We start from the raw sequence: 14,661 nt of genomic DNA on the forward strand, positions 1-14,661 counted from the left end.
CTATGGAAATTTTGCCTCAGTTAGGACTGCAAGATTGGGCCCTATTCCCATCAAACATTGTAAACCTATAATCTTGTTATTTACACACTTACAAGAAGATACATTTATTTGAAAATATTGGAAACGCACCAAATCACATAAGAATTTGGTTAAAGTTCATATTTCTGATTAACAGAGGGTCTAATGGAAATACACTTAATCATTAGGATCCCAATTGTGATTTTCCACCATATATTTTGTCTCTAGGAGGAGTGCTTTACATTAATTATTTTTTATTTCCATTTTGAAAAATTGTTCAGACAGTGAAAGAATGTTGACATTTTTAAAACTATATTTTGTTCCTTAGTGAAACTGATGATTAATTGCTTATAATGTATGCTTTAAAAAATGCATTTTCATGTATTTTTTCAGATATAGACAGGCCCACTAGTCTGCATATCCCCTTGTATGCAATACTTTTTCAAAATTTAAATCTGAAAAATAAAATGGTGATTTTTGGAGACACTTGTATATATATTTTTTTTTATTTAAAAATCTTGGTATTGCTGTCTAGATGACATAAGTGGTGCATGGAAAGGAGGTAATTTGTTTGTCTAAGATCAGTGATGTGTCCAGCTTTCTGGACTTTTTTTGAGAATACAGATCTTTCCTATTTGAATCCAGAGTGTGTAAAAGAGTTAATTATGGTGAAATACCAAAAAAAAAAAAATCCAATCTTGATATAACTGTTCAGTCACAGACTTCCTTTGTGACTTGAGGCAAATCACTTAGCTTGTCTATGCTTCAGTTCCCTATCTGTAAAATGGAGATACTTACTTCATAAGGGTGTTGTGAGGATAAATACACTAAAAAATTATGAAGGACTTTTGAGATCTACTGATGAAAAGCACTATAAGAAATATGCATTATTCTTTATTTATTTATTAAATCTTAACCACTGAACAGGTAAGACATAAAAATAGTGGTACTACAAACTTCCTCCACACAACCACTGGCAGCATATCTGAAGGAAACCTCCTCTGGCCATTCATTCCTCAGCCTTTCTACTGAGATTGCTGATGAGGGTGCCAGTGTTGATGTGGACACGTGTCCACAAAGAACTAGACTAACAACTCACTTAAATAGTCACTTTAAAAATTACTTTTAAAGAAAGGATCTCAGGAAGATGGAAGTGGTGTCTCAGTGGCAGCATAAGCATACCCATTCACATGACAGAGAGAAAACTAAGAGAGTACTCTACTCAAAGGAGTACACTGGAATCTTCTATTTAAACAATGCGAATGAAGAGAGAAGGAAAAAAGATGCAGTAACTGCCCATTCATACTGACAACTTGACTTGGGGCCACTTCTGTAGGAAAATACCTGATGGGAACTTCAGGGGTAGATCTGGAGAGGACTTATTCTGGCTCTCAAGTCCAGATGGTTTAGAAGAGGAACTTGGACTTGGTTAAGTATTTGCTAAATCCTGAGCTAATGGAAATACACATCTATCAATTATACAAAGCTTATTTTGGTATGTACATTTGCTTATGTTTAACAGCTCTAACTTTACTAGATACCATTTAATACTTATCCTAAATCAAGCAGTACATTTACAAACTTGCTGAATTTTAGAGACACTAGCTGACTTGAGGTTACCTCATCCCAGGACTGTCACAGAGCCAAAGGTCAGCACTTAAATTCTGCTTGCGATGCCTCTCCTCAACCATGATTAAACATGTTTTACTATTAATGTACAGTTTGGCCCTGCTTACAACAGCCATTAAAGAAAGAATGGTCCGAATCCTAATCTATGACCACAATTCTGTAAGCCATTTTATAAACACAGACAAGCCTTAGCTACACTAGCTAATGGAAATCTGAGCACCTTTTTGCAACAACCAAGTTTAAATGCAATTCACTGGAAAGGTACTAACAGTGTTTCAAATCTTGCTGTGGACAAGCCAAATAAGTAATGTTTCTGATAAATTTAGTTCATTCTTAGGGTTAAAGTGAGCAGAATTTATTGAATTTTTGTACAGTAACTCCTCACTTAAAGTCATCCCAGTTAATGTTTCGTTGTTATGTTGCTGATCAATTAGGGAACACGCTCGTTTAAAGTTGCGCAATGCTCCCTTATAATGTTGTTTGGCAGCCGCCTGCTTTGTCCACTGCTTACAGAAAGAGCAGCCCTTTGCTGCTAGCTGGTGGGGGCTTGGAACCAGGGTGGACCGGCAGCCCCCCTATCAGCTCCCCCCTTTCCCCTAAGTTCCCTGTGCAGCAGCCACCGCCCAGTAGGCTATCAATTGCAAGCAGTTCAACTTTCCCTCCCCCCACTACCATGTGCTGCTCCTGCCTTCTGCCTTGGAGCTGCTCTCCAGAGCCTCCTGCTTGCTGGGGGGGGCGCTAATATCAGGGTGTTCCCCTCCCCCCTGCTCCTGCCACCCACTTACCCTATCTCCATAGAGCAGTGGGGGGACATAACAGAGCTCAGGACTGGGAGGGAGCTTGCAGACAGCAGCTGCTGTCTCAACTTCCTGGTCTAAAAAGGCAGTATACTTAGAGTGGGGTCAGCATACTTAAACGGTGCATCTCTCTCTCTCTCACACACACACAGGGTATGTGTCTCTGTCTGCCATGCTGTCTCCCCTCCCTCCATTCCTGCTGCCTTGTAGTGTGAGAGGCTACATTAACAACGAGTTAACCCTTGAGGGCTCAGCTGAGTTCTAGCTCATCATTTAGCAGTAAGGCATTCCCTGGGAAATATCCCACCCTCTTCCACCCTCTGACTCCACCACCTCAACCAAGCTTCACAATCATCATTGCTGTGTACAGTATTAAATTGTTTGTTTAAAACTTATACTGTGTATCCATACATATAATACAGTCTTTTGTCTGGTGAAAAAAATTTCCCTGGAACCTAACCCCCCCATTTACATTAATTCTTTTGGGGAAATTGGATTTGCTTAACATCGTTTCGCTTAAAGTCGCATTTTTCAGGAACACAACTACAACGTTAAGCGAGGAGTTACTGTATAAGGGTCACAGTATGGCAATTTTCACAGGAGTGTTTCACCACCAATAATTTCAAAGCAAATGAAGGTCACAGGTTTATATGTATGTTTGGATCTTTGGTTTTCTTTTTGATATAACTTACCCTAATGATAGCAATTTAATAAAGCTGAAGTACACAGTCTAGATGTGAGCATTAGTTGAGGAACAGGTTTTAAGCATCAACCTATTATTGAAAACAGATTATGATATTTAGTATGATATCTTGATAAGGAAAATGATTTATTTAGCTGATTTAATTTTATTACCACTTATTTCATAGCTCATGTCACATTATAAATAGCCATCTCTACAGAAAATACTCTTTGCTGAAGACTGCATTTTTTAAACTATTTGTATGGGGAAAGAGGTTGTTTTGCCCACATTTGTGGATTTCATAGCTTAACTTCCCTGACTTACATACAAAGGAAAGTTAACAGATTGATACTAGGGAATAGGCTGTAGCCCTGTGCTCTTGGCACACAATTCTGATAAATTTTCAAAGCATTGGTTTCCATCACCCTTATAAATTCAACCTTTGCACATCTGATTACTATACAGTTGCATCAGAAACTACTACAACATAGTTTAGAAGAGACCTACGTATTTTAACCACGGCCCTGAATTATGCTAAAGCCTCTAAGAAGTGTAAAGCCCATGCAAATCTTTACTCATAACAACCAGAATTTTAAATATAGCTAATCTCCTAAACTGAAGCAAAGGAGTTCCAATAGCACAGAATGAGCTCTGTGTTCACTGAGTCACAGCAGTAAAATTCCAGATACACTGAAATTGTCTTAGTAATTAAAGGAAGATTAGCACAGAAAGAAATGCAACAGTCTGATAAATTACAAGAAGTTGCCCTAATTCCAGCCACATTAGCCCTCATCCACTATCCAAAACAACCAACTCTCCCACTTTACCTAAAAAGCTTGAGAAGGGGGAAAAAAAAAAGATGACTTTTGCAATATGGCCTTGAAGGGCAACAAATAATGGCTCTGGTGAAGAATTAGGGAAGTACCAGATTTGAGGAGCATCCATTGTAAGACGCTTTGCTTCCAACCCCCTTCTGCTTAAACTATGGGGCTTTTCGCTTGAGTAACAGAGCTGGTATCAAACTGGGAAAGAGATGATCCCCAACATCTTAAATTATACCTGGAAACAAACTGGAAGCTTGTGTTCTGCATGGAGAACAGGTGTAATATTGTTCAGAAAGTACTGAAAGAGAATCAGATGGAACCAAAAGATACATAGGTCATCTTCATTAACAGGCCATTGAACATTGTGTGAAAATCACTCGGTACCCCTTAATTGACCTATTATATAGATTCTAGGCAAGGGTGGATTAGAATCCTGGAAATGAGAAGTCACCATGTTTGCTTGAACATTCAAACCCAGGTCTGCTGTATAGCAGTTCTTGTGCTATCATTTTAATGCTAATCATACTTTCACTATAAATCACTTACATCATTTCTGTGTAAATCTTTCTCAGAGTTAAAAGATGATGTCCAGGTTTGCTTTTTATAGAAACCCAGTCCATTAACAAAGTTTAAGGTTTGGTAATAAGAAAGCCCAAAGTAAACTGTACATGTAATGACTTCATGAGCAGCTCATTAATGCTGTAAACATATGGCAACATACAAGTGAAAAGACTGAGAGAATGTACGATAATTCTGGAAGTAGTGCTGCTTATGGTGTAGTCAGAGGCACACTTCATTTATCTGCACAATTTAGTGAATAAAAGCAGAAATGTTGTAGGCTTACTTAGAGCGGTGACATTGCTTTTGGCTTGGGTCAACAAGTACAAGTAAAAGATTTCCACCTGCTGCATAAGTTAAACCAGGGGTGGGCAAACTTTTTGGCCCGAGAACCACACTGGGGTTGTGAAATGGTATGGAGGGCTGGGTAGGGAAGGCTGTGCCTCCCCAAACAGCCTGGCCCCCGCCCCCTCCCACTTCCCACCCCTCTCAGAACCCCCCACCCATCCAACCACCCTGCTCCTTGTCCCCTGACCACCCCCTCCCCGGACCCGCTGCCCCAACCACCCCCTGGAATCCCACCCCCTATCTAAGACCCCCTGCTCCTTGTCCCCTGACTGTCCCTGAACTATCCACACCCCTGCCCTGACAGGCCCCCTGGGACCCCTGACCCATCCACTTCTTGTCCCCTGACCGCCCCCTCCCGGGACCCGCATCCCTAACTGCCCCCTCAGGACCCCACCCACTATTCAACTCCCCCTGCTCCCTGTCTCCCCCATCCATCCCCCCATCCAACCCCCCCCTTCTCCCCATCTCCTGACCACCCCCCTCCCTGAACCTCCGCCCCATCTGACTGCCCCCTGTCCCTTGACTGCCCCCGGGACCTCCTGCCCCTCACCATGCCGCTCAGAGTGGCAGGACAGGCTTGTTGAAAAGTCTGGGAGGTGGATGGGCGCAAGCCACGCTGCCCATGCGGCAGCATACCTGCAGGGGAGCGAGGACAGTGGGGGAGGGGCCGGAGGCGAGACTCCCCGGCCGGGAGCTCAGGCGCCGGGCAGGACGGTCCTGCGGGCCGTAGTTTACCCACCGCTGAGTTAGACTCTGTCACCCTGAGCCTCGGCCTATTCTGAAGGGCAGTTCTGACAGAAATATCTGGTTGTCTTCTCATTCCATTCTGGAAGGATCATCATTTTACACATTTCCCATCACCAGTATTACAGGAATACTCAAGCTTTAAACAGCTGGAGAGCTACTTCACCACTGCAGTTATGAAGACACAACAGACTGTCCTGGCACTGTGGTATGATGTTTCATCAGGATTGTGTCAATATGTGAAACACTGCATCAAGGTGATTTAACATTGGCGTTCCAATACAACAGCACAATCCTACGTCAATGCCTCTTTTCTTCCCACCCCTGTCCCCTCAAGACAGAGAGTGAAGGGTCCATCCTCCTTCACAGCTACAAGGAAAGGAGATCTTATCACTTTCCCTCGCTTCCCACGTGACCAGTGGCAGCACTGGGAATACTCCTGTAAGGAATGCTCTTACTGTTGGTGCCCAGGACCCAGGAATGTCTATCAGACCTGAAGATTCCATGAGGGCCTTGAAGAACCATATATAGCTCAACACCTGAGCAGTAGATCTCAATGTTCTATTGCAGAGGTTCTATTGCAGAGGTTCTCAATTGGGGGGCAGAGAATGTATTCGGGGGAGGAGGGGATGAAAAGCTTTATTAGGGGGAAAAAACAAAAACTTACAGCACACATTTTACCCATAGCACTGAATAACTAACAAAGCTGATTGCTCCAGCCATACCAGGTCCTCAGATGGCACTGTGTATTTGACTCTAGATGGTGCTGTGTATATTGATGGATTTCTGTTAAGTCTGCATAGCATTATACAAAGTCGTTGCCATTTGTACATTAATCCATTTGCTACGCTGTGGTGTGCACATTTAATTGTAAGAATCGACCACAATCACAGTTTTACTTTTGCTCTTATTGCAAAGGATTGTTAGCACTGTTTGAATCAATGCCTCACTGTTTTTAATATTTAGAGTTGCTTGTTTTTACTGGTATATGTACTTGTGTGGCGGGGGAGGGGGGGGGCATAAACTACTACAGACACAAAGAAGGGGGGCGCGATCAAATAAGTTTGAGAACCACTGCTCTATTGGGTGGGAGGAAGGAAAAGACCAATGTTAATGCTGTTCCTTGAATCAGCTCTCTGGGAATGCTAACAGAATCCAACTCCAATACATCACCTCCATGGGACATCTCAGCTTGACCAGACTGGGGGCAATATTTCCATTACAAACACCACAAAAGTCTGGCCAGAATACCTTTTTCCATCTCTTATAATTTGGTGACAAGGTGTGATAAATATAAAGGGAGGGTAAACGCCTTTAAAATCCCTCCTGGCCAGAGGAAAAACCCTTTCACCTGTAAAGGGTTAAGAAGCTAGGATAACCTCGCTGGCACCTGACCAAAATGACCAATGAGGAGACAAGATACTTTCAAAAGCTGGAGCAGGGGAGAAACAAAGGCTGTCTGTGTGTGTGATGCTTTTCCTGGGAACAGAACAGGAATGGAGTCTTAGAACTTAGTAAGTAATCTAGCTAGATATGTGTCAGATTCTGTTTGTTTAACTGGCTGAGAAAATAAGCTGTGCTGAATGGAATGGATATTCCCGTTTTTGTGTCTTTTTGTAACTTAAGGTTTTGCCTAGAGGGATTCTCTATGTTTTGAATCTAATTACCCTGTAAGGTATTGACCATCCTGATTTTACAGAGGTGATTCTTTTACTTTTTCTTCTATTAAAATTCTTCTTTTACGAACCTGATTGTTTTTTTCATTGTTAAGATCCAACGGTTTGGGTCTGTGTTCACCTATGTCAATTGGTGAGGATTTTTATCAAGCCTTCCCCATGAAAGGGGGTGTAGGGTTTGGGGAGGATTTTGGGGGGAAAAGACATTTCCAAGCGGGCTCTTTCCAGGTTATATATCTGTTAGACGCTTGGTAGTGGCAGCAATAAAGTCCAAGGGAAAAAGGAAAATAGTTTGTACCTTGGGGAAGTTTTAACCTAAGCTGGTAAAAATAAGCTTAGGAGGTTTTCATGCAGGTCCCCACATCTGTACCCTAGAGTTCAGAGTGGGGAAGGAACCTTGACACCAGGTATTTTTGAAGTCCCTGTTCATAGAAGTATATAATCTCTCAATTGATATTGACAGGTTTCAGAGTAACAGCCGTATTAGTCTGTATTCGCAAAAAGAAAAGGAGTACTTGTGGCTCCTTAGAGACTAACCAATTTATTTGAGCATAAGCTTTCGTGAGCTACAGCTCACTTCATCGGATGCAACTGATATTGTCAAGTTCTGCAAGTCAAGCCCAAGTTAATAAAAAACAGCCTATAAAGACTGGTTTCTACCCCATGGACAGTATCATTTTTGTGTTTGACTACATTTACTGAGATAAATGCAAATATACAAGCTGTTTTGCATTAAAAAGACTTCTTTCACTTTCCCCTATGAAGTGGGCCATAAAGAACATTAGCATTTAAAAATGTTGTCCCCCACAAGCAGTCTCCTATCTGTGGCCTACAGGATTGATAAACTGCCTGCTCTATGGTTACTCCATAAGCTCCCCAGAAAGAGAGGATTAAAAGGGATACTCAAGTACTTTAAGTCCAAAATTTTGGTGAGATTTTCACCCCTGCTCAAGCTGCCATATGCTGGGCCAGAGTGACAAAGGAGCTCTGAAAACCCTAGATACGGCCGAGAATTCCCCTGGCACAGGAACTGAAGAAGACAGCCTCAGGTTGTCTTTTGTGGACCCCCTCCCAAGCTCCAATATAAGGCACATACCAGAGATGAGGGTGGGAGGTGAGCATCAGGGACAGGGAGGTGTGCAGCCACAGTGCATAGTGCAGCAGAGGTTCTGGACAATACTGCTGCCCAAAGACATCCAGTGACAACGTACTATAACTTAGATAACTGCAGATATTCAGTGTCACAGTTTCAGGATAATTGCACCTGTAGCCCCCGACTTCCTGTGGTCCATTCCAGGAGTGCCCAGTCAGGTCTCAGATCTCCAGTCATCAGCTGTCTCTTGTGACAGGGGCAGGGAGGAGAGGAGGACAAGACTGCAGGGCTCCCTGCCTTACACTGTGATATCCCTGGCAAGCCAGTCTGCCTAAAGGCCAGCACCTATGCTTGGCCTTCTCTCTCTCTCTGAGGGCTATGAACAGTGCATTACTAGCAGTTACAAGTTACCACACAGTTCTTTCCAAGCAAGCACATTTATTCTTAAGGTAAACGCATTAGAGAAAACATAAAAAACAAACAGATTTAAACAAAAACTAAACATACCAGAATCACTTGTCATACTTATGGGGCCTTAGTAGGCCAATGTCTTTCCAACCCTTCCAAGGGTTGGGGCTCCCAGGGACAGAAAGACCTGTCTGTTTGCTATATCAGAAAGAAGGCCCTTAGTTTAAATGCAGCCTTTTTATATCAAAAGACCTTTCTTTGTCTGTTAGTCTCTGGAAAACCCAGTTTGAACAAGTATTTGCAAGCCTCCCAAGGGATGGTACCTCTCTAGAGGTATTTACAACATGAGTGATTCACTTTAATCACCCCACACTGGTTTTAGTTCCTGCAGGAGCTAAAAGCAACCATTATCCCCCTCCCCTGAGCTGCATACAATTCCTGGCCCACAGTAATACACAGATCATTTATAACTTTAATACAATATGTTCTCTGAAAGATGCAGCATGCAGTCGCAATATCTGTCACACTCAGCACTTCTGAATAGCTGGCAACGCCTGTTTAGATGCCTGAATATACATTCAGAAGCCCAACTTTAGCCACTCATGTTTGAAAATTCTGACCCAAGTCTATATTAGCCACACACAAAAAAAGTTGCCAGGATACTGCCAAACTTGGGTCTCCCACATGTCAACATTTGGAGCTGTATAATCAAGGATTACATTTATTTACATTATCTGTCTTATCGAATGAATATGTGTGTCTTGTTCATCAGAATCTATCCATTTTTTATATCTCAGCTCATACTATTGGTATATAAGATACAGACATATTGCACAACTTTATGGGAAGTTGTGTATATAATTTATTAATGAAGTCTTCAGGACATACATTATCTAATGTAAGGTCTCTATTCTGACCTAGATCTCGTGCAATACTGTATTAATACAGTATTTTTCAAGTATACAACAACTTTCATCCCACAGACCAAAGTACATTGTTAGGGTCAGATTCTCTGTTGCACTTCACCTTGCAAAGTTGGTTATACCAGTGCAAAATGGATGTAAATTGTTACCATGCTGATTTGGTAGCAATATACTCTTTGCATGGGTGTAAACAACATAAAGATATGGCAAATGCAAAAATCTGTCCCTATACATACAACACGCAAACACAGTGAAATGCAGTTTTCTCTGGGGTGGAGAGCTGTATCCACATAGACTGGTGAACACTGTGACAGATATGGCAATTTCCTGCAATATCTTTGGGACAGCTAACTGAATTAAGTTTAAATAGCTTTGGAAGTCCATAGTATTATAAATGCCAAGTTTTTATAGTTTTGTGGGATTGTATGTAACTTCTGTAGAAGGGAGACATGGCCAATGTAAACAAACCCTGGGAAGTGTTATGAATTTCAAAAGACTATTTTAAACAATGTGCCAGACAAAAACAACTTTTGGGACAAAAAGTTAAACAGCGTTTCCCAGGAAATCTCTAGGAAAATGTGCATGCTAATGTACCCCCTCCAGTAATGCCAGAACTAAGCCTTTTGAAGCTTTGCCCTGAGGTGGGGACGTTTGTCTGCTGATCATCTGTTATATGAGAACAAGCTCAAAGGCCCAAACTGCATAAAGGAAAGAATGAATGATTCACAGAGGTGCTTATTCTGAGCTAACAGCTGCTATGAACTCATAACCACAGAAAAACGCCTTGGTGGAGTTTGAAGGATTGATCACATGCCAGAACCCTTGCTAGACTTGGGGGTGATCTCTGGTAAGTTTAGCAGCCTGCCTGTAGGTTCTTTTATTGTTTTCAATATGTTTTCTCTGTAATGCTTTCACCTTAAGAGTAAATGTGCTTGCTTAGAAAGGATTATGTGGTAACTTTCAGCTGTGGGCAATTATGCTGCTCATAGCCTCTATGAGAAAGCAAAGCAGGCCTGCTTAGGCAGTCTGTCTTGCTGGGAAACTCACAGTGTAGGCAGGGAACTATGTAGCCTGGAAAAACCCTGGTCAGGAGGATAAGACACACATGGGTTTCTAGGCTGGGGTGCATTCTGACCTATGGCATAAGAACATAAGAACGGCCATACTGGGTCAGACGAAAGGTCCATCCAGCCCAGTAGCCTGTCTACCGACAGTGGCCAATGCTACGTGCCCCAGAGGGAGTGAACCTAACAGGTAATGATCTAGTGATCTCTCTCCTGTCATCCATCTCCACCCTCTGACAAACAGAGGCTAGAGACACCATTCCTTACCCATCCTGGCTAATAGCCATTAATGGAGTTAACCTCCATGAATTTGTCCAGTTCTCTTTTAAACCCTGTTATAGTCCTAGCCTTCACAACCTCCTCAGGCAAGGAGTTCCACAGGTTGACTGTGCGCTGAGTGAAGAAGAACTTCCTTTTATTTGTTTTAAACCTGCTACCTATTAATTTCATTTGGTGGCCCCTAGTTCTTATATTATGGGAACAAGTACATAACTTTTTCTTATTCACTTTCTCCACACCACTCATGATTTTATGTATCTCTATCATGGCACAGGGACATGACTTTTAGAAAATGACAGGGGAATGTTAATTAATGTCAAAGCAGGGAAAGCAAAATCTCCATACTTACTCCTGCAAAGTGCCAAGCATTCTCAACATCCACTAAAGTCAGCAGGAGATGAGGATGCCCTGCACAAGGCACACTTTACAGGATTGAGCCCATTGATTTTAAGGTCTCATAAAAGAAACCACATAAATGATACACTAAATGATACTACCAAGCACCTACCCTCAAGAGGCGGGAACGGTGAAACATGCTCCAAGGTTTAAAATATGTAGTTGCAGGGAGTCAAGTCAAACTTTATTCTTAAACTACTAAACCACTCATCTGCTATTCTGATTTCTTAGGATATTTAAGACAGTTTAATAAAGATGTAATTATACTGATTGAAAGAAAGGCTTCTGACACAAAGGTAACCTGCTCAGCTGCTTCTGGAAAAAACCCTCCAATAGGAGTATAAATCACCATGCTTCATGAGGATGAGAGAGACTTGAGTGCTGGCTGCCCTACTAGCTTCTGGAAGAGGAGGCTTCTGACTAGTAGCATTATAGGGTTGGCAAATACTGATGGATTTAGTGTAAACGGTTAGCACCTCACTAGGATGGAAAGCAGCAGTGGTTTCTTTCTAATTACACCAATAGCTATTACTAAGAATCATCTCAGAACATTTACATATTTAGGTAACAGCTGGAGAGATCATTTCTGCATGGCAATTAAAGTCAAATGGAATAGTGCAGACTGCTGAATTTACAGATTTTTCTGCAGTGCCAGCTTCCCATTTTTTACTGTGCAACAAAGTAGCTGCTACTTGCCAGTGGTTCCTTTGAAATCGTAAGGTAAATTTTCAGCAGAGGTATTTGGCCACCCAAACTCCACAAATCAATATTAAGCCAATAGCAATTTTAAATGCATTTCGTTAAGTGCTTTAATGGAAGGTGCAGGGAAGCTGAAACACTTGGAAAGCATCTTTCTTCCTCTCCCCATAAACAATAAAAGCAGTGCTTTCTATCCACAAACTGAATGTGGATACACTCCCTGCCATGTGTCATGTTGCTCTTCTCTTCCTGCTTGTGTAACTCCTCAATATCAAACTCTGAATATTAGCTTTCAGTGTGATTTTCTTCAAGAATCTACTGATAGTATCAGCACATGAACACAGAGACACACACAAAACACTTCAAAACCGACTGAAAGAGGTAGTAAAAACACTGCATGTTGGATACTGGAAAAGAGATATTTATTATACAGTTCTTAAATGGGATTTGGCTACATTACATAAGCAGCTTCATGCTAGCACCTCTAATATACTTTTATTGTCTCCCTGCTTTTTGTTCAGCTCTCACACTGCAACAAACGAATGTGAATACACTTACAATATAAGGTATGAAGACTGACCTGCCAAGGCCGATCCCAATCCAGAGGAATAGGAAATGCTCCAAGCCATGCTCCCACTATGCTACACATCGTGGTAATCTGTAGACTGTTATCCCAGATGGACATAGCTCTAGAAGATTAGCACATATTACAAGATTTTAACAGCACAAAAGTAATGCTTTCAGAGCTTTAGACCGACTGATCTGATCTCTGCCATGCTCTGCAAGTCAAACAGCAGATATAAAATGTCAATTGTATTTTTTTAATATATAATTTACAGATTTATTGGGTGGGGGGTGGTTATATGGGTATATGTCTACTACACCCCGCTCACTGTAGCAACCTTTCCCCCACCCCTGCATTTTCCATTGTTTTCGAGGAGGTTTGTTAGTAAGGAGCATGTATCACTTTCCCCTTTCCCTGCCTTAACCACATACCATACATAGAGGGGCGGAATGTAATATCTCCATACCACTTCCAGCCCCTGACAACATGAGAGTTACATTTCAGGCACCAAATCTGGGGTCCAGCATGCAAAATTAGCTTGTACGCTGTATTTAAAAATATAAAAACTGCTATAATGTTATGACTAACAATTCTACTAATGCTACTGCATACATTCAACTCCAATTCCTATGGAAATATGACAGACAAAAACATTCAACCCCCTAGCAGATTTTACTGAACGCTGCACCTTTTAGTCTTCTGATGGAGGCATAACATGATGAAATACAGAAGTTATTTAAAAAAAACTTTATGGACCTAAAGCAAGTTTTATTTTTGCCAAAGGATACTTAATTACTCCTTGTGGCAATAACAAAAAGGTTACTTGGATTTTTGCCTTCAGACTGGAGAATATCATTATAGGTAGGCTGAAGATGTGGCACAGAGATCTGTATTAGGTTTTGGCTAGGATTCAGATTTTGGATTTGAAGCTGATGGAGCTAAAAATCCCGTGTACTGTTATTGAGATATTTCCACTATCTTGAGCCAAATCCAAATCAGAACTGTGGTAGACCCTAGACCAGCTGATGCTATGGTACGCACAATGTTCTCTGCTATGGTGCGTCCCCAGTTGTGTTTAACACTGTGTTAGTTCCCACAACTCCCCAGGGTTCCAATAGGATGTACTTTCCCAGTACACATAGATCTAAGAGTCTCCTTAGCAGCCTCATATACTTCAGCCTTTTATTAAAATATCAAAGATAGATACCTCCTCTGCAGTTGTCATCACTGAAATTAGGAAAGGCCAGTTGTATTTGAAAGCTGTGATGAAAAAGCCGCAATGTGACAAAAATTAATGTTATTTTAACCTTTTGAGCCTGTGACCCTTAGGGTTAGCCATGACCAGCTGACACAATGTTAAACACAACAGTCCCTGTATGCACTGTTTCACACCACGTTAATTAACATGATTCCTCAGGGTTGTAGTCTAACATGATATAATTTCCCAGAGTAGAAAATCCGTTAGGGAGATTATTTTTAACCCAAACTGAGACAAGAGAAGAAAGAAGTGGGGCGGATTTTGTGTGGAGTCTATAAGAGAATACACAAGGGACTTTTCACAACAGTCAGCAATTTTTTTCCCTTTATAAGTGTAGGTCTTTCTAGCACGCAACTTCCAATCAGAATGGAGGATTCAGGCTACTGCCATTGTATCACATCAATGGGCATGCTAATAGGGAGGGGAAATCCATTTAGCCAGTTCTGCCTCCAGTTACAATAGCCTTAACAACTGGTCTCTCACAGGTTTAAGGTAAGAACTAGATGGAGGTATTTCTAGGCAAAGGGTATTTTCTATCATAGAATCACAGAAGTGTAGGACTGGAAGGGAGCTCAGCAGGTTATCTAGTCCAGCCCTCTGCCTTCAGGTCAGGAGTAAGTAATAACTAGACCAGGGGTGGGCAAACTTTTTGGCCTGAGGGCCATACCAGGGTTCCGAAAGGAATGTGCTACTTGCGGTG

The 14,661-nt window shown here is 41.7% G+C and overlaps 1 protein-coding gene across 2 annotated transcripts in view; it reads right to left on the minus strand.

Moving 5' to 3' along the window:
* The window catches only part of PIGF (phosphatidylinositol glycan anchor biosynthesis class F), a 47,447-nt gene that overhangs the window by 9,336 nt on the left and 23,450 nt on the right, over positions 1-14,661 (minus strand). Inside the window, exon 5 of one of the 2 annotated variants that reach the window (XM_074949381.1) lies at positions 12,719-12,827. The exons of the other annotated variant lie outside the window; for it this stretch is intronic. Coding sequence (XP_074805482.1) covers positions 12,719-12,827 — 109 coding nt within the window. The remainder of the gene's footprint in view (positions 1-12,718; positions 12,828-14,661) is intronic. 2 annotated transcript variants of the gene reach the window in all.

The sequence above is a fragment of the Natator depressus genome, chromosome 3 (genome assembly GCF_965152275.1).
Source record: "Natator depressus isolate rNatDep1 chromosome 3, rNatDep2.hap1, whole genome shotgun sequence".
NCBI classification, from domain to species: domain Eukaryota; kingdom Metazoa; phylum Chordata; order Testudines; family Cheloniidae; genus Natator; species Natator depressus.